Consider the following 22,225-nt stretch of genomic DNA (forward strand, 5'->3'; position numbering starts at 1 on the left):
TTTAGTGCAAATTTCATCCCGATATCTCTGATGGTTCAAGAGTTATAGTAAAATGTCAGGATCCAACCTGCTGTGTTCGGTCGTCGTATGCTGTGTATCGCGCGGTGCAGCATTCAAACAAATTTTTAACAACATTCTTTGTTAGAACTAATTTTACGGAAAGTTCCTATCTTTGCCAGCGATAATATCATCGACCATATTTTCATTTTTATGTTCTTCAGAATCATTTGTTTAGTCAGCGACCACCATTTGTTATTTCATCTGACACACGCAACGCGTAGCTAACGAATATTACAATACAATATTGTTAGAATCAATTATATTCTAGGTAATGATCGTATTTTCATATTCATTCTATAAAATGTGTAATCGTAATTTTACCGTGTCGTCAATGTTTTACCAATTTTTTTACATATGTTGAATTATGGCTGTTTAAAATTCATTGTATTGCCGATAATATTTTGTTTCTCTCAAAGTAATCATACTGTTAATAGATGGAAAAAATCGCAGGTAAAGTGAAAGGTTCTTTTGTCTTTGTACACAACGATTACGTGTACAATAAAGATCATCGCAGTGAAAATATTTATCGTTGCAACACACGACGCACCACACGATGTTGTGGGGCTGTGATGGTTCTCAGCGATGGGACTATTACGCTATTAAAACCCCATAACCACCCTGGGCAAGAATATATTGCTACGCAGCATTTTATGATAGAGGAAATGATGAAGCTGAGTCGGGAGACATTGATCCCATTTAAACAAATATTTGATGATGTTTGTAGAAAGTATGTTTATGCTTACTTTTCTTATGTGTTTCTTTTATCAACTTTTTTTTATATTTTCTCCAAATATTTTGAACAAATATTTATCTATCTATCGATATGTGACACTCTTACAGATTTCAAAGATTTTTTAATATGTTGTAGAATTGATTTGGAATAGCAGATGTACACAGGAAAGAACAACCATATGCAGTTAGTTTGTGTTAAATTTTTAGAGTGTGTGGGGGTTTTTAAAACATATTAAGAAATCACTGAAATTAATTGTTGACAGTGTCACATATATATAAATTCACTGAAATGTTATACAGATATTTATTTAAAGACATCCAGATGCTGCAGCTTACTGTTCATTTTCAAAATTAAGACCAACGTTGCACAGACAGAGAGCTAATTTCAAACCCACAATTCCGCAATCCTTAGAAATTTTGTATGATCAGATGAAAACTTATCAACCATTGGAAAAACTAAAAATATCTGTTGTGAAGTCATTAAAAGACGAATTTGCTGTTATAATTACAACTGACGGCTTGCTAGAAGGATTAAAGAATTCAAAAGAAATATTCGTTGATGGAACATTTGCAGTAAGTAGCATAAAACTCTTAGATATAATGTTTTTGTTTAACAATTTAATTAACTTAAACTCTATATATTACAGAAGCTATTTAACTTAAATGTTTATATCAAGAATATCAGACTTTTCAAAGTAAACTTACTGTGTATATATGATAATAATAGATAATAATAATAATAGTAGATAATAATAGTCGTCTGTAATTTTAGGTTTTACCCAAGAAGCCACACATGGGACAGCTCTACACCATCCATATACGCTACATGGATAATGTAAAACATAATTTATATTGGATTTACTTCTTAAATTGTATCCAATGCTCCTTCACAAACATAAAGAATTGCTTCTCTGCAGGGTATTGCAACTATACTTGTACTGTGCGAAACACGGACGGCTGCGATGTATACTGCCATATGGAAACAAATATTTACTTTAATACCCGAATTACCAAATAATATAAGATTCATAATGAGTGATTATGAAGCAGCTGCTGTTACAACTCTAAATGAGTTATTCCCTAATGCGCATATACATGGTTGCTGGTTTCACTATTGTCAGGTTGGTGATACTGTTTGAAGTTATATATTATCATATAAATTACAATTTTGTCTATGTATAGAAAGCTACATTTTTTGTCATACATATATGTACGATATATCGCAGGCTATTCTGCGAAAGTGGCGCAAACTTGGTTTGACTAATGTACCTAATACTGTTCTGCGTATGTCAATGTCTTTGGCTTTAGTACCTGAAACAAAATTTCAAGAAGCCTTATTAATTATACAAAAAGAGGCAGACAACATAGCAAGTAATTTCCCCAATGTTCTTTTATTTATGACTTACATGCGAATTAATTGGTTAAAAATGGCATCGCAAGTAAGCGTATACAATTGTCCGGTGCGCACTAACAATATTGCAGAGTCTTTCCATAATGTTGCTGGTCAAAAATTAGGAAAACAGAACATAAACGTTTGGGCATTTCTAGGTATAGTATTATTTAATTTTTTGCAATCAATTTATTTATAATTTAATAACTATATACTTACATCATTGTCATGTTACTCTAAATATGCGGCAGTATGTAGTTAAATGTTATTAAATTTTAGAAAAAATAAGAGATTTGCTTATGGATCAAGAATTAGATTTGAATCGGCTACAAAATGGTGTAGCGTCTCGAAAACCACGTACTCGTGAAAATATTAGTCGAAGGAAAAAAATTGCTAAAGCTCAAGCTGAATTTGATACTGGAAGGTTAACATTCTTTCTATTTATAATTATTTTTATTGTATATATGTTTATAAATTTATATGATTTTGTAGATTATCTCTAGAGGAGTTTTTAAATATATTTCATCATAAAGACACAATTTTTAAAATCAATCAAATCAGTGCATTGGCAGGTGTCACGTCCTGGCGGGGCTATAAGAGCAAGAGAAGAGAATACCGCGGCCCGGCTACTCTGCTCTTCCACTGACTGACATTTAATAAAAGTGTTGGTCTTTTTATCAACAGACTAGGACCCGATGCCGACACCTGCATGCGGTCTTACACAGATGAATGATGCACGCGACCCTGAAACATACGCGATAATATGTTCCACTTACTTTTACGCTTCGCTTGTTTGTCGATTGACACAAGAAATGGGTTCGCAACGGATGAACGGCTACGGTTGCGCTGATGGCCTTGAATTCGGTCCGCTCTGCTTGACAGGCGTTGATCCAAATGGCTGGAAACGACCTTCAAGGATTGACGACTGCGCCAAATTCTGTCACGTCAATATTTGACAGGAACGATCTCCAATGGTTGACAGCTGGCGGCTACGGTATTGTAGACGGATGCGCTCGTTGAGGAAACGGGCGTGGACGCTGTACGATACCGTGAATCTAACTCACGAATATCGTCCGCGTGATTGACGATATTTTAACTAGCGAAAACGGGCGTGGACGCTGTGCGATCCCGTGAATTTATCTCGCGAATATCGTCCGCGTGGTTGACGATATTTTGATTCGAGAAAACGGACGTGGATGCTGCGGAGCTTGCTATGCGAGCAAGTCTATCACTATCACGCACGTACGCGAACACGTTGAAAGGAAATTGAATAAGGAATACTATTCGCGAACTTTCCAGTGAGAACTCTATCTCTAACTAACAACGTGTCACTTCAAACTACGAAGTTAGGAGCAAGGAAATAATAATTGGGATTTAGATTGACTCTGGTAAAACAAAGTATATTATAAACGTAAAAGAATACAAAGGTAAAGATGCTTATTATTAACGAAATCGAAATACGTACTAAGTACGAAATATGAAACGCAATAAAAATGTTTAATTGAATAAACGAAGTAATGTTTGAATTAAACGAATAAGAATAAGATATTATTGAATGGTATTAGGGACTGTGTCTAAACAGTATGGATTTGGAAAGATTGTGTCTAAACAATCTGGATTTGGAAGATTGACGAAAACTCGACTGACCCACTCGGGTCCCCGGAGAGGACTGGGGAGAATCGAACGTTCGTCGACGAACAACGTTCGTCCGAAAAATGCTGACTTCGCAAAAGGGGACCGTGTCCTCTTTGTGCCGGTCTTCGTCGTAAACAGCGCGATGGCCGCCGCACTAGAGTCAGCAGTTTTCGTTCCCAGTGGTGCAGGACTCGAAAATTAAGTGGTAACCATTGGCGTACCTATTTACTTATTTAAATAAATTGGGACTTAGAATATTTTCGAGCGCTTGCTCTTGCAAGGCGTTTCGATGTAAATTTTATATGTCATATGATTAGTTGACATCATTTGTCGACCGATCATATGTTTGAAAATATTCTAAGTACTTTTGAAAATTACCAAAAATCGAAATTTTGGTAAAGTCCAAACAAACGCGAATTGAGAACATAACCTACAAATTTTTAGGTTAGTTTCATGATTTCCGCTCACGAGTCCAATGATATTTCAATCTTCGAGTTTGGGCCATTTTTGGCTATTTTAGGATTTTGACAGATTTTGGATTTTAGGTTATGTTGATGGATTTCGATCAGATGTACGTGGTGTTAAGGATTCATTGTTATGGAGGATTTTTAGGAGTTTTGGAATCTTTAAAGGGGAACGCTCGCTCTTATGTATCTAATTTTACATGTAGTCTTAAAGCTAACGTCGGAGGTGCGACCGACGTCACACAGGTAAATATATATTGATAATTTTAAAGCTACCTCATAGAATTAAAATACTTTTTGTACAGATGAAGATATTAATGACGAAATTGCTGATGCTAACTCTTTTGCCAAAACAACTTATAATCCTACAGAAACCGGTAAATAAATTAATTTTATATTATGTAGTACGTATTATCGATTGTAGATATTATATATATTATAATGTTCTCTCCGTATATAATTTGTTGTTAAAGATAAACTAGAATGGATGCATGCAAAAACGTTACCAGGTACGACTTCAGCATCATCGAATTCCTCGACAATACAGGACGGGACAGTGTCAGCAGGTTATCTCCAATCCACATATTAATCTCAACTTTTCTAAATCGTTATTATTAATATAATAAGTGGTGTCAATTATCACCAATTGTGACCGAGGTGTATCGAAAAATTAAATTTTTCATATAACCAAGCAGTACGGATAATTAATTGAACATATATTTTTTAGGCGATTATATTGTTGAAATACTTAATGATAGTTTTTGGGAATGTGAAAAAGGAGATACTAATGATCAAGAAGATAGTAATAACCACAAATCAGGATTTTGCATAATCTGTTTTATTAACAAAGCAACAGAAGTTTGTGTGCCTTGCGGTCATCTTGCTTGTTGTATAACTTGTATCAGCCAATGTGATTGCAAACGATGCCCTGTATGCAATGTCAGCTTTACGATGTACGTGACACTTCGTGAACCAGAAATATAAGTATGCTCAGAAAACATCAACACTATATATCTTAGAATAATAGAAATACGGTTATAACATATCTGGGTCACACATTCCACGCGAAAACGAATACATTTTGGAGTAAAATTTCGGATTTTGTTCATTAAATATGTGTAGTCTTTAGTGATCTATGAACGAATCTCAAAGGATTTTTCGATGTCTTAAAAATTGTTGATTTTACACACGTGTAAACAAACGTGTTATCTTTTTGTCATTGAGTCATAAGTATAAAACTATCCCAGTATTCATTGTAGTGAAAACACAAGAGTATCTACTAAAAATGTTTTTTCACCATTTACTTTGCAATTGTTTTAAACAAATAACGTGTTTTCATAGCAGACCAAATTTGTTGTTTTAAAATAAAATTAAAAATTGTACATTTGTTACTCTTCGGTTATAAATTAACCAGATACATTGATATCTTTGGTTATAAATTTCTCTGTATTTCTTGACATTTATTTTTCATATTATGAATACTTCAAGAAATACAGAGTTTATAACCAAAGACATTGGCTGATTTAAATTATCTGAAAAAATACTGAATAAGTAACAAATTAACAATTTTAAATTCCATTTTAAGACAACAAAATTTGAACAATTAATTAAAAATGATTACAAAAAGTATATATTTATTACAAGAATTATCAACGCATAAAAATCATTTTATAATGAATTTTAGTGCAAATTTTATCTCGATATCTTTTATGGTTCAGCAGTTATAATAAAATGTCACGATCCAGCCCACTGTGTTTGGCTGTCTGAGGCAGTATATCTTTTTTAATAGAGGTCCGTAAAGGGGACACGGGTCTATTGAAAATTCGGAATATGTTTAAAATGATAGCAAAAGAAATGGTGAAAAAAACATTTTTAGTAGATACTCTTATGGTTTCACTACAAGTTCCCAAAAACCCATTTCCATCGCTTTGATAATTCTAAACTTATGACTCAATGAAAAAAGGTTAACACGTTTTGTTAAGATATCAAAAATCACCATATTTAAATTTGAACAAAATCTGAAATTTTACTCCAAAATGTGTCCGTTTTCGCGTGGAATGACCCATCTGTGAAGGTCAATTGGAATCTCTTTGTAAATATTGAAGATCTCTTTGTAACGTACATCCAAAATGGCCAAACGACAAAAATTGTGTTAAAAACTCAAATATTGAGTTTTTCCAATATTACAAGTGGCATTTTTAAGTTTGTGAATTTAGCCTTTTTGCCCAGCAATTCTGCATGTCCACGTACGTTCAGATTATCTGTAAAAAAACAATTTAGTAAGAGAGAAATGAGTTCTTCTCTAGCAATACTAAGTTTAGTCCATATAAATTGTACCTTTGTCCTCCAATTCTTGGTTGACTCTTTTCTTCGTACATTTTTTATATGCACCTGGAATTGTTAAAATAATTATTAAGAAATAATTATTAAGATTGTAGATTTACCGGTTGTCATAAAATTTTCACTAAATTCTGTTTCTCAACTATATCCAGATAGCACTGACAATGAGACGTCTTAAAGATGTCTTTAAACGAGTAAATTCGTTTTTCCTGGATTGCGAGGGTGCGGGATTCGCGTTCTCATTTCTCGATAATACAAAAATGGGGGTTTTCAGTAGACAAAATCGCTAGATAGCTCGATCTAGGCCGCTCTCGCCCTCAAGAGTTCTATTTTTTTATTTGCGGGCGTAATTTGCATTATTCGGAAGCATACAACTAACGTATGTAGCTGATTTCATAGCTATTTTCATAGCTACATGCTTGTCGAATAATGCAAATTACGCCTCATAAACGTAAAAATAGGACTATAGAGGGCGATCGCAGCCCAGATTACTCTTTTATCTAGCGCTTTTCACTACTTAAAATCCCATCTTTGTATTATCGAGAAATGAGAACGCGCATCCCGCATCCTTGCAATTCTGGAAACAAGTCTACCGCCTTAGGGTGGATTTATAGTGGAGCAGCGAGGTGAGCTGTGCGGTGAAAAAAAAAGAAAAACAATGAAAATACATATGTACTTTTTCATTAGTATGTGTCGAAATGTTGTCACGCATGTTGGTTTGTTTTCACCGCGCCGCTATCATCGATGCTCGCAGCTCCACTATAAATCCACACTTAAGTATTAACTTACTTCGATTTTGATCAGTAATTTCATTTTTTATAACACAAATCGGTTCTGGAGTAGTGCAAACATGTACCGCTATAAATAAGGAAAATATTTTATATATTTTATTAAAGTGATTATTAATTTAATATTAATTAGATTATCTATTATAAGTAAAATGTTGAAAATTTTGCAACCTCGGTAAATCATGACAAGAGTATTAAAAGACTTTTTTTATGAGAATCCTCATTACACACTGTTTTAACCAGTCCCGCGTGTTTAAATTATTAATAGATTCAAGACAGGTAACCTAGTCCTACGACATTTCAAATTCTGTAGCTGTATACCGATAGCGTAGTCGTAGACCTATGTTTGTGACCTTACGGTATTCAGCTATAGGCGGTACATAGCTATAAGTCTCACTTAATAACCGCCGGTCGTGAATGTGTTAACAGTTCGAAGTAAAAATGGATGGTGTTACGTCCCGGAGTCTGACTTTTGCGAAAACTATCGTTCCACGACCCATTCCCCTTACTGGACGCTCTCAAATGCGATACAACCTTTTGTCCACGCGGCACGTTACGTCCGACGTCTGACTGGGAACCACGACTTTCGCGAACATGCGTATTCTACTTAACGCTTACAGTAGATTCGCCCCAAAGCGGCGGACGAGAACAGAGATAACTGAGACGGCACGAATCTTCGCAGGGAAATATCTAGCAACTTATCGAACAGTTGAGTATAGCGATCGGTGAAGACAGGCAGGCTTCCTTTATGCGAGCTGCTTCCGTTGCTCGCTGACGGCTGCAGTCGAATCAGGCTGGATCGTCGTAGGAAGGACGATGATCCTCACTCGTCCTGGGAAGATCACGTCGTCGGTGATCCTCGGTTGGCGGGAGATACCCCGCTGTTGTCCTTCGTCTCGCGTTCGTTGACGCGCACGAGCTTTCGTAATTGATAGCGACGAACGCGAATTGAATAGGAGAGTATTGCAAACGCGAGGATGTAGGGAGAAGAACTAAGCGAGACTCACTTATTAAATTAATAACTGGGAATATATTTGTAACGTATGAAATGAAATTATAATGAACTAGAAGCGCGTGTTATAGCAGGACCGCTCAAAGGCGGATGAGAGCGAGGACTCGTCGGAGTCTGGACCGGGACATCCAGGAGGCGGCGAGCCTCGCTGGAGTCTTGAACGAACGTATCAGACTGGCTGTCCGAATTGAACTGAACTAACTGAACTCTTTTTAGGATCGTGAGGTCGAATACATAGGTGTCTTATTTTCTACCGGATGTCTCGTTAGACATAACGCTATGGATGTTATGAGAAGCGCGCGATTAATGATTACGGTGAATGCTACGTGATACTGCTACGGGGAATACATTAAGATATGATTATTATACAAGGGTTAAGATAAGAATGGGTATATGGTATGAGGTGAGAATCGGATCTGATGAACGGAGCGAAGTATGACTACTTATAACTAATCAATATTCTTAATAATTACGGTTACAATATCCTACTCTGATTGGCTATGCTTATAACCTATGGCAACACGTCGGCAGACGTGACACCTCACCCCTTGGGAGTTTCGTGCCGAAAATTATTTCTCATCCTCGGAGTCGAACGTCGCGGTTCAACGTAACGTTTCATAAAATGTCGTCTTGGACTCGCATCGTCAAACATGTCGGACGAGTCGTAATCCATCGTAGAGGAAATAGGGAAGGGTTGACGCGTCATCGTCTTCGCTGAAAATGTATATCGCTTGCGACTTATCGGCTGTAACACAAACATCTTAGATTTCGGAGAGTTTACAATATGCATGTTACGCTTCGCGGCTATCGCTCTAAATGTAAACGTTTTTGATTTCACGGGTTTCGGTTTCGTGCGAATGACTCGGTCTGTCTTGTATAAGCGGTCGCTGGAGAGGTGAGATTTATCGTGATTATCGCGCGTTGAACTTTGAATATTTCTCTTCTTGCTGAGATGGTCGGTACTAATTATGTCCGTGACCTCGTCGCAGCGGGAATCGAGAGAATATGAATTGGAAAGAGAATTAGATGAATTGGGACGAAGATTTAGGATTTTTAGATTTGGATTGGACTTGGGATACGCGTTGGTATCTAAAATGGAAGAATCGAGATTCAACAATGAATTCGGTTTTGAATTCGAAATAGAAATTGAATCTGAATTTGAATGATACTTGTTCGTATCGGAATTAGTAGAATTGAGATTCAACGATGAGTTCTGCTTTGAACTCGAAATAGAAATTGAATCTGAATTGGAATGATACTTGTTCGTATCGGAATTAGTAGAATTGAGATTCAACGATGAGTTCTGCTTTGAACTCGGAATAGAAATTGAATCTGAATTGGAATGATACTTGTTCGTATCGGAATTAGTAGAATTGAGATTCAACGATGAGTTCTGCTTTGAACTCGGAATAGAAATTGAATCTGAATTGGAATGATTCGCTCGCGAATCTGGATGCTCATGGGCATTGGATATAGTAGACTGAGAATTTGAAATTGGGATTGAATTTGAAATAGAATTCGTAAATTCTGACTCCGGATCGGCGATTTCCACGATACTTTCTACTTCCTCCAGCTCCATGTTCGGCGTGGAGAGTTCGATCGGTTCGCTCGTGGTGTTGACGCTCTGTATGTACGTGTCACGTCCGTCACTGTGTTTTTGTTACAGGTACCAGGAGAGAGAAAAGAGAACAGTGACAGACGGACGGTTGAGATATTATGATTAAAATGAGGAGTGGTCTTTCGTGCCGAGACAGCCGCGGGCTGTCATATGCACTAGGACAACCGATATTGCTATGGATGCAGTCAAGAAAAGAACGTCCGACGCGGTTACAAGAAGTGTCCCGACAAGAATCGCGCGCGAGAGGATGCAACGAGAACGGTGAGTTTACAGGATTCAACAATTATACAAGATATTATACGACTCACCGCAATGTTGTATTAACGCCTAATAATATTGTTGCAGCAGGAACTGGCGGTACTGACAGTAGGTGTCGTACATCGGATCTTCTATACAGATGTCCTCGAGGTGGGGAAGATCCGGCAGAGTTGCTGCTGCTCGGTTCGGGACGACGTTAGTGGCCTTGGATGCTGGCCGCAAGACGACACGTTGATGAGCTGGCAGAGGAACGTCACGGATGATTCGGCAACGGACCCTGGGAACGATGATCGTGTCTCGGCTGTCGTCGTCGTCGGCTATGTCGATCACCTCTGGACAATCAACCGGATGTAGAACTGGCGTCGGAGCTCGCGAGAGGTCCGCGTGGTTGACCTCTTTAGGAGGGTTGCAAGGGCAACCGTATACAGAAACGTAATCGGACGCGTCACACGGAATGTGCTCGGTGGTTCCCAGAAGTTCTGTCCACTCGGTAGTGGCAATGTTTAGATCGAGCACCGCTTTATTTCTCAACGCGCGTCTCAATTCAGCAAGTTGATACTTGCGTCCCGCTCGACGTGGGCGTCGCATGGGTAAGGAATAGTAATGATGGAATATTAATAATATAATGAAAATGAACTTCCACTTGTTATTAACCTTTTTGGTAGTTAACTCGCTTCACGTCTATAGTGGCGGCTCAGCGTTTCCACTGCGCACTTTAGACCAATTCTAGACGTGGCACGAGAACTTCTCTATGACTCGCTTCAAATTCCTTATTGGCGGCTCAGCGTTTCCACTGCGCACTTTAGACCAAGTCCGGATATGTCACGAGTTTAATATATTCGATGCAAGAACTGAATTGGAAGATGGTGTTGAACTAACACAAGAATAACAAGATCGAAGCACTGGTATAACAACAATATATTAAATAAGAACTGGTAAGTACACTGGTATACAATATGTAAGTAGTATTATAATAGGAGTAGTAATTGGATTAATGAATAATGGATATTGTAATATGTTATAGGAATAATGTATGAGAATTAGGACTTGAGTTGAGTTGAGTTAGAGTTGGAATTGGAATTGGAATTAGGAGTGAAGGATCGACACACTTCACTTTCGCGGAGCTAGACTGAACACGTCTGCTCTTGAAGTCGGAAGAAGCCGGACTGACTCTGAGGCCAGGTAGGCACGTCTGTGCGAGTCGCTGGCTGAAGGCGGACTGCTCGAGTCGCGAGATGGAGGCGGACTGATGCAAGCGTCCGCTCTGCCTTGCCTCCTTCGTTCGGAGTGGGGATAGCTGACGCTGCAGTCTCTTTGTTCTTCAGTCGTCGGAGTGGGAGAACCGCTGACGCAGCAGCGTCTTTGCTCCCGGGGACTGCACGTGCATTTCTGCTGACGCTGCAGTCTCGTGGCTGTCCTATTGCCCTCTACGAGCGTGGGACTGCTGATGCAGCAGTCTTTGGACTTCTCGACGTTTCTAGAAGCTTCTAGATGCTTCCAGAGTGATGCAATACTTTATTGCATTATGTGTCGTGGTGATGGGTTGAAACTGAGGTAAGGTGTTGATCAAGGAGAAGTTATGGTGATGGGTAGAGACGGAGATAAGGATTAGAACAATACAATAATGAGATCTTAATACTATGCTCTTATGTCTAGGGGACGGTGTATGGATCTTATGCAGATCAGACCTTGTATACATAGTGTGTGTACAAGGCCAACGTCGTACATCGGACGACGTAACATACGCTTTACCGTCGGAGATGCGCTTTGAACAATTCGGAATTATAACGCCGGGCGCGATTTCGCATTTTCGCAGGTAACCTATCCTAGGTACGGCGGCGTTCATCGCTGTGTATACCGCGGCTCGCGGTTCGGTATGGCAACTCTCGCGTGAGATAAAAGGAAACTCGTTTCCTTGCCATGTCATGCACCGGTTTCTATACGAAATGTCTGCGCCTTGGACTAAGAACGCAGATCCAAGAACTCCTTCGGATGGAATTGCAGATGAATCTGGCACAACTTGAAATTCTACGGGCGTACCAGATATTGTTAAACATACGGATCCTACAGTCGACACGATTTCGTCGGTAATGCCAGACATTAGAATTTTATTTCCCGTGTCGATTACAATATCGGGCTTTAATACTGAGGCTCTGATCAGGTTCGGTTCTGATCCTGTGTCTAGCATGATCTTAATATCTTTCATCAACTCGGGGATCATAACAATTATATGCGGGATTGCGGTATTGTCGCTGAGAGTTATTCTCGTTACTCTCTGGCCCTTTCTGTGCTCGGCTCGGTCGCGATTATTCAAGCGAATCGTTTGAGAGGTGCCTCCTGTCGTGGACTCGCGGCGGACAGGAGGCTTGGTCCGTTTCCCGACCGTTCGGTTTCGCGTTTGCGGCATTCGTAAATATCATGCTCGGACGTCTCGCAATAATTGCAGTACTTTGCTGGTGCAAAAGAGCTCGCGTAATCATCTTCGCGGCGTTGGGAGGAGGTGTACGCATCGTGATATGACTCGAGATGACATTCTCCGCGTGGTCTGTTTGAAAACAGGTCGGCACGCGTGCGATAAGGAGAGTCGTCGCGTGGCCCATCGTGGTATCGGTCCGGGCGATAACGGTCGTCGCGATAGCGCTCGGGTGTCGGACTACGGTCGACTCTGAAGTTGCGATATTGTTGTGCCGAAGAATCCCTATCGTATGAAAATGCGTATACGTCGGATTGGCGACTTCGGTAGGAAGAATATGATTGATCGAATCTCGGGTTCGACTGTGGGTGCTGCGGCGACGTCATCCTATCGGGGGTTCTGTCGCGTGACGCGTCCGAAAATCGTATTCGTTCGTCGAATCGTTCGTAACGGTCTCTGTCTATTTCGGCCTCTTTATATAATTCTATCGCTTTATTGAATACGTGATTCAGTGATCCGTGTCGAAGGCGCCGGATTTCACTTCGGAGGTTCGGGATTAACCCGCGGATGAAACTATCTATCGTGAGATCGTCTACGTTCGCTATGTTCGGTCGATCGCGATCGCAGTCGAGGATCGCGGCGCGGAGATCTTTTACGCGGCAAATGTAATCGAGAATATGCTCGTTTTGCCGCATGAAAATATTTGCCATCTGACCTCGGTAGTGGTCGACGGTGTGACAGGTGCCGAAAACGTCTTTGAGACGGTTGCACAGTTCGGTTACTGTTTCGACGTTTTCGTCTTCGATTGCGGTATACGCGATTCCGCGGAGTTTAATGATAATCAATTTCGACAGCGTTCTTTCCGCATGTCGAGGAACGAGATCGCGGGCGCGCTTGCAGGCTCGCGTGAATTGCAGCACAGAAATGTTCGTGCCATCGAATGAAGGAATCGAATCTATTGCGGCTTTTATAACTAGTCGCGAATCTTCTCGCTCGGGCGAGTAATCTCTACGAGATGGCATCGGATCGTCTTGAAGAGGCTTTGCTAACAGGTGCAACGGAAAGTTAATCAAATTTTCTGTTCGCTGAGAACGCGTGTTTCTCGTTGGGTTCGCCCTTTCGTCGTGGTGGTTGATCGATCCCACCGCTGCCACCAATTTGTTACGTCCCGGAGTCTGACTTTTGCGAAAACTATCGTTCCGCGACCCATTCCCCTTACTGGACGCTCTCAAATGCGATACAACCTTTTGTCCACGCGGCACGTTACGTCCAACGTCTGACTGGGAACCACGACTTTCGCGAACATGCGTATTCTACTTAACGCTTACAGTAGATTCGCCCCAAAGCGGCGGACGAGAACAGAGATAACTGAGACGGCACGAATCTTCGCAGGGAAATATCTAGCAACTTATCGAACAGTTGAGTATAGCGATCGGTGAAGACAGGCAGGCTTCCTTTATGCGAGCTGCTTCCGTTGCTCGCTGACGGCTGCAGTCGAATCAGGCTGGATCGTCGTAGGAAGGACGATGATCCTCACTCGTCCTGGGAAGATCACGTCGTCGGTGATCCTCGGTTGGCGGGAGATACCCCGCTGTTGTCCTTCGTCTCGCGTTCGTTGACGCGCACGAGCTTTCGTAATTGATAGCGACGAACGCGAATTGAATAGGAGAGTATTGCAAACGCGAGGATTTAGGGAGAAGAACTAAGCGAGACTCACTTATTAAATTAATAACTGGGAATATATTTGTAACGTATGAAATGAAATTATAATGAACTAGAAGCGCGTGTTATAGCAGGACCGCTCAAAGGCGGATGAGAGCGAGGACTCGTCGGAGTCTGGACCGGGACATCCAGGAGGCGGCGAGCCTCGCTGGAGTCTTGAACGAACGTATCAGACTGGCTGTCCGAATTGAACTGAACTAACTGAACTCTTTTTAGGATCGTGTGACGTCGGTCGCACCTCCGACGTTAGCTTTAAGACTACATGTAAAATTAGATACATAAGAGCGAGCGTTCCCCTTTAAAGATTCCAAAACTCCTAAAAATCCTTCATAACAATGAATCCTTAACACCACGTACATCTGTTTGAAATCCATCAACATAACCTGAAATCCAAAATCTGTCAAAATCCTAAAATAGCCAAAAATGGCCCAAACTCGAAGATTGAAATATCATTGGACTCGTGAGCGAAAATCATGAAACTAACCTAAAAATTTGTAGGTTATGTTCTCAATTCGCGTTTGTTTAGACTTTACCAAAATTTCGATTTTTGGTAATTTTCAAAAGTACTTAGAATATTTTCAAACATATGATCGGTCGACAAATGATGTCAACTAATCATATGACATATAAAATTTACATCGAAACGCCTTGCAAGAGCAAGCGCTCGAAAATATTCTAAGTCCCAATTTATTTAAATAAATAAATAGGTACGCCAATGGTTACCACTTAATTTTCGAGTCCTGCACCACTGGGAACGAAAACTGCTGACTCTAGTGCGGCGGCCATCGCGCTGTTTACGACGAAGACCGGCACAAAGAGGACACGGTCCCCTTTTGCGAAGTCAGCATTTTTCGGACGAACGTTGTTCGTCGACGAACGTTCGATTTTCCTCAGTCCTCTCCGGGGACCCGAGTGGGTCAGTCGAGTTTTCGTCAATCTTCCAAGTCCAGACTATTTAGACATAGTCTTTCCAAATCCAGATTGTTTAGACACAATCTTTCCAAATCCATACTGTTTAGACACAGTCCCTAATACCATTCAGTAATATCGTATTCTTATTCGTTTAATTCAAATATTACTTCGTTTATTCAATTAAACATTTTTATTGCGTTTCATATTTCGTACTTAGTACGTATTTCGATTTCGTTAATAATAAGCATCTTTACCGTTGTATTCTTTTACGTTTATAATATACTTTGTTTTACCAGAGTCAATCTAAATCCCAATTATTATTTCCTTGCTCCTAACTTCGTAGTTTGAAGTGACACGTTGTTAGTTAGAGATAGAGTTCTCGCTGGAAAGTTCGCGAAGAGTATTCCTTATTCAATTTCCTTTCAACGTGTTCGCGTACGTGCGTGATAGTGATAGACTTGCTCGCATAGCAAGCTCCGCAGCATCCACGTCCGTTTTCTCGAATCAAAATATCGTCAACCACGCGGACGATATTCGCGAGATAAATTCACGGGATCGCACAGCGTCCACGCCCGTTTTCGCTAGTTAAAATATCGTCAATCACGCGGACGATATTCGTGAGTTAGATTCACGGTATCGTACAGCGTCCACGCCCGTTTCCTCAACGAGCGCATCCGTCTACAATACCGTAGCCGCCAGCTGTCAGCCATTGGAGATCGTTCCTGCCAAATATTGACGTGACAGAATTTGGCGCAGTAGTCAATCCTTGAAGGTCGTTTCCAGCCATTTGGATCAACGCCTGTCAAGCAGAAAGGACCGAATTCAAGGCCATCAGCGCAACCGTAGCTGTTCATCCGTTGCGAATTCATTTCTCGTGTCAATCGACAAACAAGCGAAGCGTAAAAGTAAGTGGAACATATTACCGCGTATGTTTCAGGGTCGCGTGCATCATTCATCAGTGTAAGACTGCATGCAGGTGTCGGCATCGGGTCCTAGTCTGTTGATAAAAAGACCAACACTTTTATTAAATGTCAGTCAGTGGAAGAGTAGAGTAGCCGGGCCGCGGTATTCTCTTCTCTTGCTCTTATAGCCCCGCCAGGACGTGACAATTTTTGGCGCAGTCGGTAGGACAGTCGTTGGTCACCGATGTTAGAAGCACGGCATCGAGGAATAAAAATAGAATCAGTGTTAGCACGCGAACCCCTGCGCGTTCCATCATTGTTTGACAATTTAACGCAGTAGACTTAGAGTCCGTGAAAGCATAGTGTCAGTTAAAAGTGCGACGGGCAGTGAAGGAAATGCCCTTTCGCCCACGTTACATACTCAAATTATTTTTCGCGATGCTCGTACTCAGTACAAATTCATCGAGAGTTTTAGTGAACGTTAAAGTGCGACGGGCGGTTTAGAAAACGCCCCTTCGCCCACGTTATATAGTCGGATTATTTTTCGCGAATTTCATACTTAGAAATTTTCAAGCGACGCAATCATGGAAACGCGTAGCGAGGCTAGAAAGAAGGTTCCTCCTACGGAAGAGGAATTAATTGAATTCCAGAAAGATTTAGCTCGTATAGAATCAGCTCTCATTAATCAAACCGCCGCGTTGACTCAACTCAAATTGCAATACGAAACAGAAACGCGTGAGCAGAGAGTAACGTACGAGGATATACGCCGCGAGATAGCAGAAATCCGATCGGCCAGAGATTCTCAATCAATTCCAGCTAGCCCAGTCGTTGCGCCCCGCGAACCCATAATGCACGATTCTTCGAATTTCACCGTTAAACAAGCGGTTGAACTTGTGCCTACCTTTGACGGCACCTCCATAACCGTGCTACAATTCGTTCGCGCGTGCAAGCGAGCCTTGGAAGCTGTTCCAGCCACAGCTGAGCGTACCCTCACTAGATTAGTATGCAATAAGCTTAGAGGACAGGCATACGCCGCGATTGAAGACGTAAATATTAACACAATCTCTGAATTGTGCAACCGCCTGAAAGATGTACTAGGCCCATATAAATTCATCGATCAGTATCGCGGAGAATTAGCTTCGATACACCAGGGACAGTCCGAGCACGTGTTGAATTATATTACGCGAGTAAAGGACCTTAGAACGGCGATCATAGATTCAGGCCGCGGGGTCCCCAATCTAGACGAGATTGACAAATTCACAATTGATTGTTTCATGCGTGGTCTTATCCCAGCGCTTCGAGCCGAGGTCAGGCTCTGTGCGTCACTCGAATTACAGAAAATATTCGATGAAGCAGTAACCGCGTACAAACAGTACGAGCTTGACCGTGTTCGTTATCGCGACGACGGACGCCGCGTTGCATTCTCCGACTCTCGTAATCGCACACCAGAGCGATCAAGCAACTCTTATTATGATAGGAATGCGCCTGAGCAGCGCAACAGATCTTCGGAAAGGAAAGATCAACGACCTTCCTTTTCACCTCGTGAATCCTGGCGAGACAGGAAATCCGATAACAGAGACGCGTATCGCTCTCCTCCTCCGCGACGTCACGAACCGTCGCAATCAAATCAGCGCGAAACGTATAAACGCGAAGATCGCGCTTCCCAGTCCCCAGGTCGCGATCGCTTTCCTACGGAGAATCGGAAGTATTGTAAATATTGTAAGCGCACGGGACATGACATACACGAATGTCGCCGCCGCGAATATTACAATAAAAATGAGTCGGGAAACGAATCAAGCCTCCCGACAAACGCGACCAAAGGACGGGAGGCATCCCAAGAGAATCGCCAAAAGGCAACACAGCTGGCCGTCATCAGCGACGACCAGCAGTAGATGAAATTCGAGTAGATAGGAGAGATAACCCGGACGGTCAGCAGAATGAACGACCATCCGCGAAATTAGTCTCGGCAATAAATCTCGCGCCGGACTCCCCTATCCCTCGAATAAAAGCAAGATCGTCACTCTTCTCAAAAGAGTGTGAGTTCCTCTTGGACACCGGGTCCGAGGTCAACTTAATCCGAGCGTCTGGTATCAAATCTGACGTTCATCTAAAAACTGACAGCGTCATACACGTCCATGGCGTGACAGAAGGAGAAATTGCGACCCTCGGTTATATCAATGCGGAGCTAGCAGATTCCATTAAAGTCACGCTACACGTTCTGCCTGACAGTTTTCCAATTAATATAGATGGTATCTTAGGCTCCCCCTTCTTCAGAGAGGGAGCAGAGATATCATTTGCGAAGGAATGCGTAGAGTATAAAACCCTACGTATTACCTTTTCGAATCCTCGGGAATATTCCATCGAAAGCCGTACCGCCGCCTGCATAGCCGTCAACGTAAAGGGCCCAAGCGAAGGGTATGTGCGAAAAGTAGATGTAAAACCCGATGTGTTCTTAGGTGATTGTTTAGTCACCAACCGTAACGGAAAGGCATACCTGCGATGCTTTAACGCATCGTCCGAAGTGGCGTCCTTCTCCCTGCCTACGTTGGAGGTGGAAGAGATCGAGGTTCCCTTTTCGAATATTCAAGCCGAAGTCAATTCGGACTTATTCAATGCTCGTGCGTGCCGCGCGCACGAGACGATCGTTAACGATCAACTCGCGTCTTCTATTAATTCGGGTAACCATTCCGACGATTCCGGTAGCCATCCCGATTCTTTAAATAATTCCGGTAACCATCCCGACGATTCCGGTAGCCATCCCGATTCTTTAAATAATTCCGGTAACCATCCCGACGATTCCGGTAGCCATCCCGATTTCTTAAATAATTCCGGTAACCATTCCGACGATTCCGGTAGCCATCCCGATTCTTTAAATAATTCCGGTAACCATCCCGACGATTCCGGTAGCCATCCCGATACTTTAAAGAATTCCGGTAACCATCCCGACGATTTATATTCAAAGTCCTGTGTGGAAAGAAACATCAACGCCTTCGCCTCAGATGAACTTTTAGAATGTTCATATGAGAACAATTTAGAAAACATTTCTATTCCTAAAGTTAAATCAAAAGGAGTTTATGTTTTGCCGCAAACTCCTATCTTCAAATCCTCGCCGGAACAACACCTCTTCCAGCTTCAACGATCAGGTATCCGTGCGACCGAAAACAAAGTCCATGCGTCTGGCAAATACAATTCCGCGAGATTCGCGTCAGCAAGAAAAAGAAATAAAGCCGATACATTATACTCGCCCGAGACAACTAAGTCTGATTATAAGCTTTCGTTATGTATCTTGCGAAACGAATTCAATCTTCCTAGCGTTAACAGAGTCTCCAATATCGTTACGCCAACGATAAACTATCGCAGCGACCCAAGAGCGAAATTTAAAACCTCTGGTCAGCATCACCCCACTCCACAGCAGGAAGACGATATCCCTGCGACGCAACGAGATCTTCAAGGAGAAACCGTCACCCCTGAAGATCATCAGTCTCTCGACAACGCTATAACAGCAACCATGCAGCCGATACAAGCAGCTATCTTGCTCTCTATTGCCACGCAAGCCTCAACACTCATTGGATATGACTGTGGAGGTTCAACCTTGAATATTACCACGTATTCAACTATTGACACTCTTAACTGCGAGCCAGAAGACATCGCACCAGCTGAAAATTTAGAAAGAATTCAGCTCCTGCAGCTAGCTGAATTCTCGCAAGCTCGTGTTTTGCAATGCCATATCGGAATAGACAGAACCATATACTATTGTGGCATGCATTCACATAATTCGGTAGTATCCAATGGTCGACAAGACTATATATTACCGATCTCCAGCGAAACCTGTTCGAGCCTACACACGACGGGGACAATATTCATCACCCCAGCCGCCCAGATCACAGGTATTCAGCCGAACTCGACCTCCTCTCACGGCCTCACGTTAGCAGGAGTTATTCAGAACGATGGTAGCTGCGCTGGAACCACGTATAGTGATCCGTTTGGGACTTGGACCGATGTCGTGGTACAAGCTTTAGTCCGAATCACGATCCGCGACTACATCGCTCCAATCAGATTGTCAACCGGACAGATTCATCTACAAACTGGGCAAACCTGCCCCCTTCAAAAAGGAAGCTGCTTAGACGCACAAGATGGCCATACGTTCTGGGAAACCACGCCGACGGACTCGTGCAAATTCAATAATTATGATGTCTTGTACGAAGGGATAGCCACTAAACTATCCTCCAAGGTGAATCCTTCTCCAACCCTGTATACCGTAGCATCGCAGGACACGACTTTTGCACTCACGGAGACAGGCAGATCGTCAGTTTGCGGATATGTCATAATCCGAACGGAACACCCCAAGCTGTTCATTCTGGAAGTTGGAAGTTCAGGAAAATTCAAGGAGAAAACACACACCTTGGTCAACAATCTGGACATCTTCACGTATGTCAACAGCAAATTTGTCTACGTGGAGAAGCACCTCCGGAAACAATTTTCTCAACTCTACAAAGATGTAATCCGTCAGAAGTGTGAGCTAGAGCGTCAGATTCTCCAGAACGCCCTCACATTATTACATTCAGCACCCGAAGAAGTTGCCACTGCCATCATGAAGGATGTCGGATTTATCGCAGTTCCAGCAGGAGAGGTAGTGCACATAATAAAGTGCATACCAGTCACGGTCCAAGTGAGGAAAACCGAACGGTGTTATGATGAGCTACCCATCACGTATCGGAACACATCAAAATTCCTGAAGCCAAGGGACCACATCATTTCAAATACGGGGACAGAAAAGCCATGCAATGAGCTACTTCCCCCATATTATAGACTGCACGGAACATGGTATCGCCTAACACCGTCATTGATGGAGGCCATCACTCCTTCGGAGCTTCACCCCCTCGCCAAGCCAACCTGGAAATACATAGATCCGAAGAACTTGGCAACGGGAGGCATTTATTCACAAGACGACCTGGACAAACTACAGGATCATATAATGTTTCCTGTAGAGAAGGTAGCAGTCATAAATTCAATCGCACAGGGTGCGACGGGAAGACAGTTTGCAGCAGGAAACATCAACATGTTCAACCTGCTCGATGAAAACTCCCTACAGCAGATAGCGGAGTCTACAGCACAGAAATTATGGTCCGGATTCACTACATTCGGATCAATAAGTGCTGGAATAATCGGAGTGTATGTAGCGATCCGCACGATCAAAACAATCATCAGTACGATCGTTAACGGCATCGCATTACACTCACTATACGGCTGGAGCCTGCATCTCGTTGTCGCCATCTGGAGTTCACTGACCCGGTTCTTTATATTCATGAAGCAGAGGGACAACAAGACTTCAGCGGCCATCGAGGACAAAGATAGTGATAGTGCCAGTGTCGGAGAAATCCGAACCCGTCCTCCCTTGACGAAACGAACGTTAATTTGCGATTCCCTTGACCCAGCGTCGCGAGACAGGGATGACATTTCAGTGCATCCTGTCTACCGCCACCCAGAGGCAGAGATTCCACTGCGTGAAATCTCTTCTCTAAGGGGGGAGGTGTGACGTCGGTCGCACCTCCGACGTTAGCTTTAAGACTACATGTAAAATTAGATACATAAGAGCGAGCGTTCCCCTTTAAAGATTCCAAAACTCCTAAAAATCCTTCATAACAATGAATCCTTAACACCACGTACATCTGTTTGAAATCCATCAACATAACCTAAAATCCAAAATCTGTCAAAATCCTAAAATAGCCAAAAATGGCCCAAACTCGAAGATTGAAATATCATTGGACTCGTGAGCGAAAATCATGAAACTAACCTAAAAATTTGTAGGTTATGTTCTCAATTCGCGTTTGTTTAGACTTTACCAAAATTTCGATTTTTGGTAATTTTCAAAAGTACTTAGAATATTTTCAAACATATGATCGGTCGACAAATGATGTCAACTAATCATATGACATATAAAATTTACATCGAAACGCCTTGCAAGAGCAAGCGCTCGAA

The 22,225-nt window shown here is 42.0% G+C and overlaps 2 protein-coding genes and 1 long non-coding RNA gene across 5 annotated transcripts in view; 1 reads left to right on the plus strand and 2 right to left on the minus strand.

Annotated features, from left to right (window-relative positions):
• Positions 1-273: 273 nt before the first annotated feature.
• On the plus strand, positions 274-5,593 carry LOC143219339 (uncharacterized). The gene is made up of 10 exons (XM_076445343.1): positions 274-787; positions 1,107-1,365; positions 1,565-1,627; positions 1,710-1,913; positions 2,019-2,340; positions 2,462-2,606; positions 2,675-2,754; positions 4,587-4,658; positions 4,755-4,847; positions 5,009-5,593. The coding sequence occupies exons 1-10, from the start codon at positions 495-497 to the stop codon at positions 5,263-5,265; spliced, it is 1,788 nt and encodes a 595-aa protein (XP_076301458.1). The 5' UTR covers positions 274-494; the 3' UTR covers positions 5,266-5,593.
• Positions 5,107-7,850, minus strand: LOC143219340 (uncharacterized). 3 transcript variants are annotated; one of them, XR_013011293.1, is made up of 4 exons: positions 7,581-7,850; positions 7,411-7,479; positions 6,619-6,672; positions 6,210-6,542 (listed from the first exon to the last, which is right to left on the minus strand). It is a non-coding gene; the product is annotated as an uncharacterized LOC143219340 (long non-coding RNA). The 3 variants fall into 3 exon arrangements; XR_013011295.1 differs by adding an exon at positions 5,107-5,244 and having other exon boundaries at positions 6,404-6,542; positions 6,619-7,850; XR_013011294.1 differs by having other exon boundaries at positions 6,726-7,850.
• A 5,100-nt stretch (positions 7,851-12,950) lies between these two features.
• The window catches only part of LOC143219312 (uncharacterized), a 31,233-nt gene continuing 21,958 nt past the window's right edge, over positions 12,951-22,225 (minus strand). Inside the window, exons 8-9 of the mRNA XM_076445316.1 lie at positions 13,307-13,755; positions 12,951-12,995 (exon numbers count right to left, since the gene is read on the minus strand). Coding sequence (XP_076301431.1) covers positions 12,951-12,995; positions 13,307-13,755 — 494 coding nt within the window. The remainder of the gene's footprint in view (positions 12,996-13,306; positions 13,756-22,225) is intronic.

This window comes from Lasioglossum baleicum, unplaced genomic scaffold, assembly GCF_051020765.1.
Source record: "Lasioglossum baleicum unplaced genomic scaffold, iyLasBale1 scaffold0023, whole genome shotgun sequence".
In the NCBI taxonomy this organism is placed as follows: Eukaryota; Metazoa; Arthropoda; class Insecta; order Hymenoptera; family Halictidae; genus Lasioglossum; species Lasioglossum baleicum.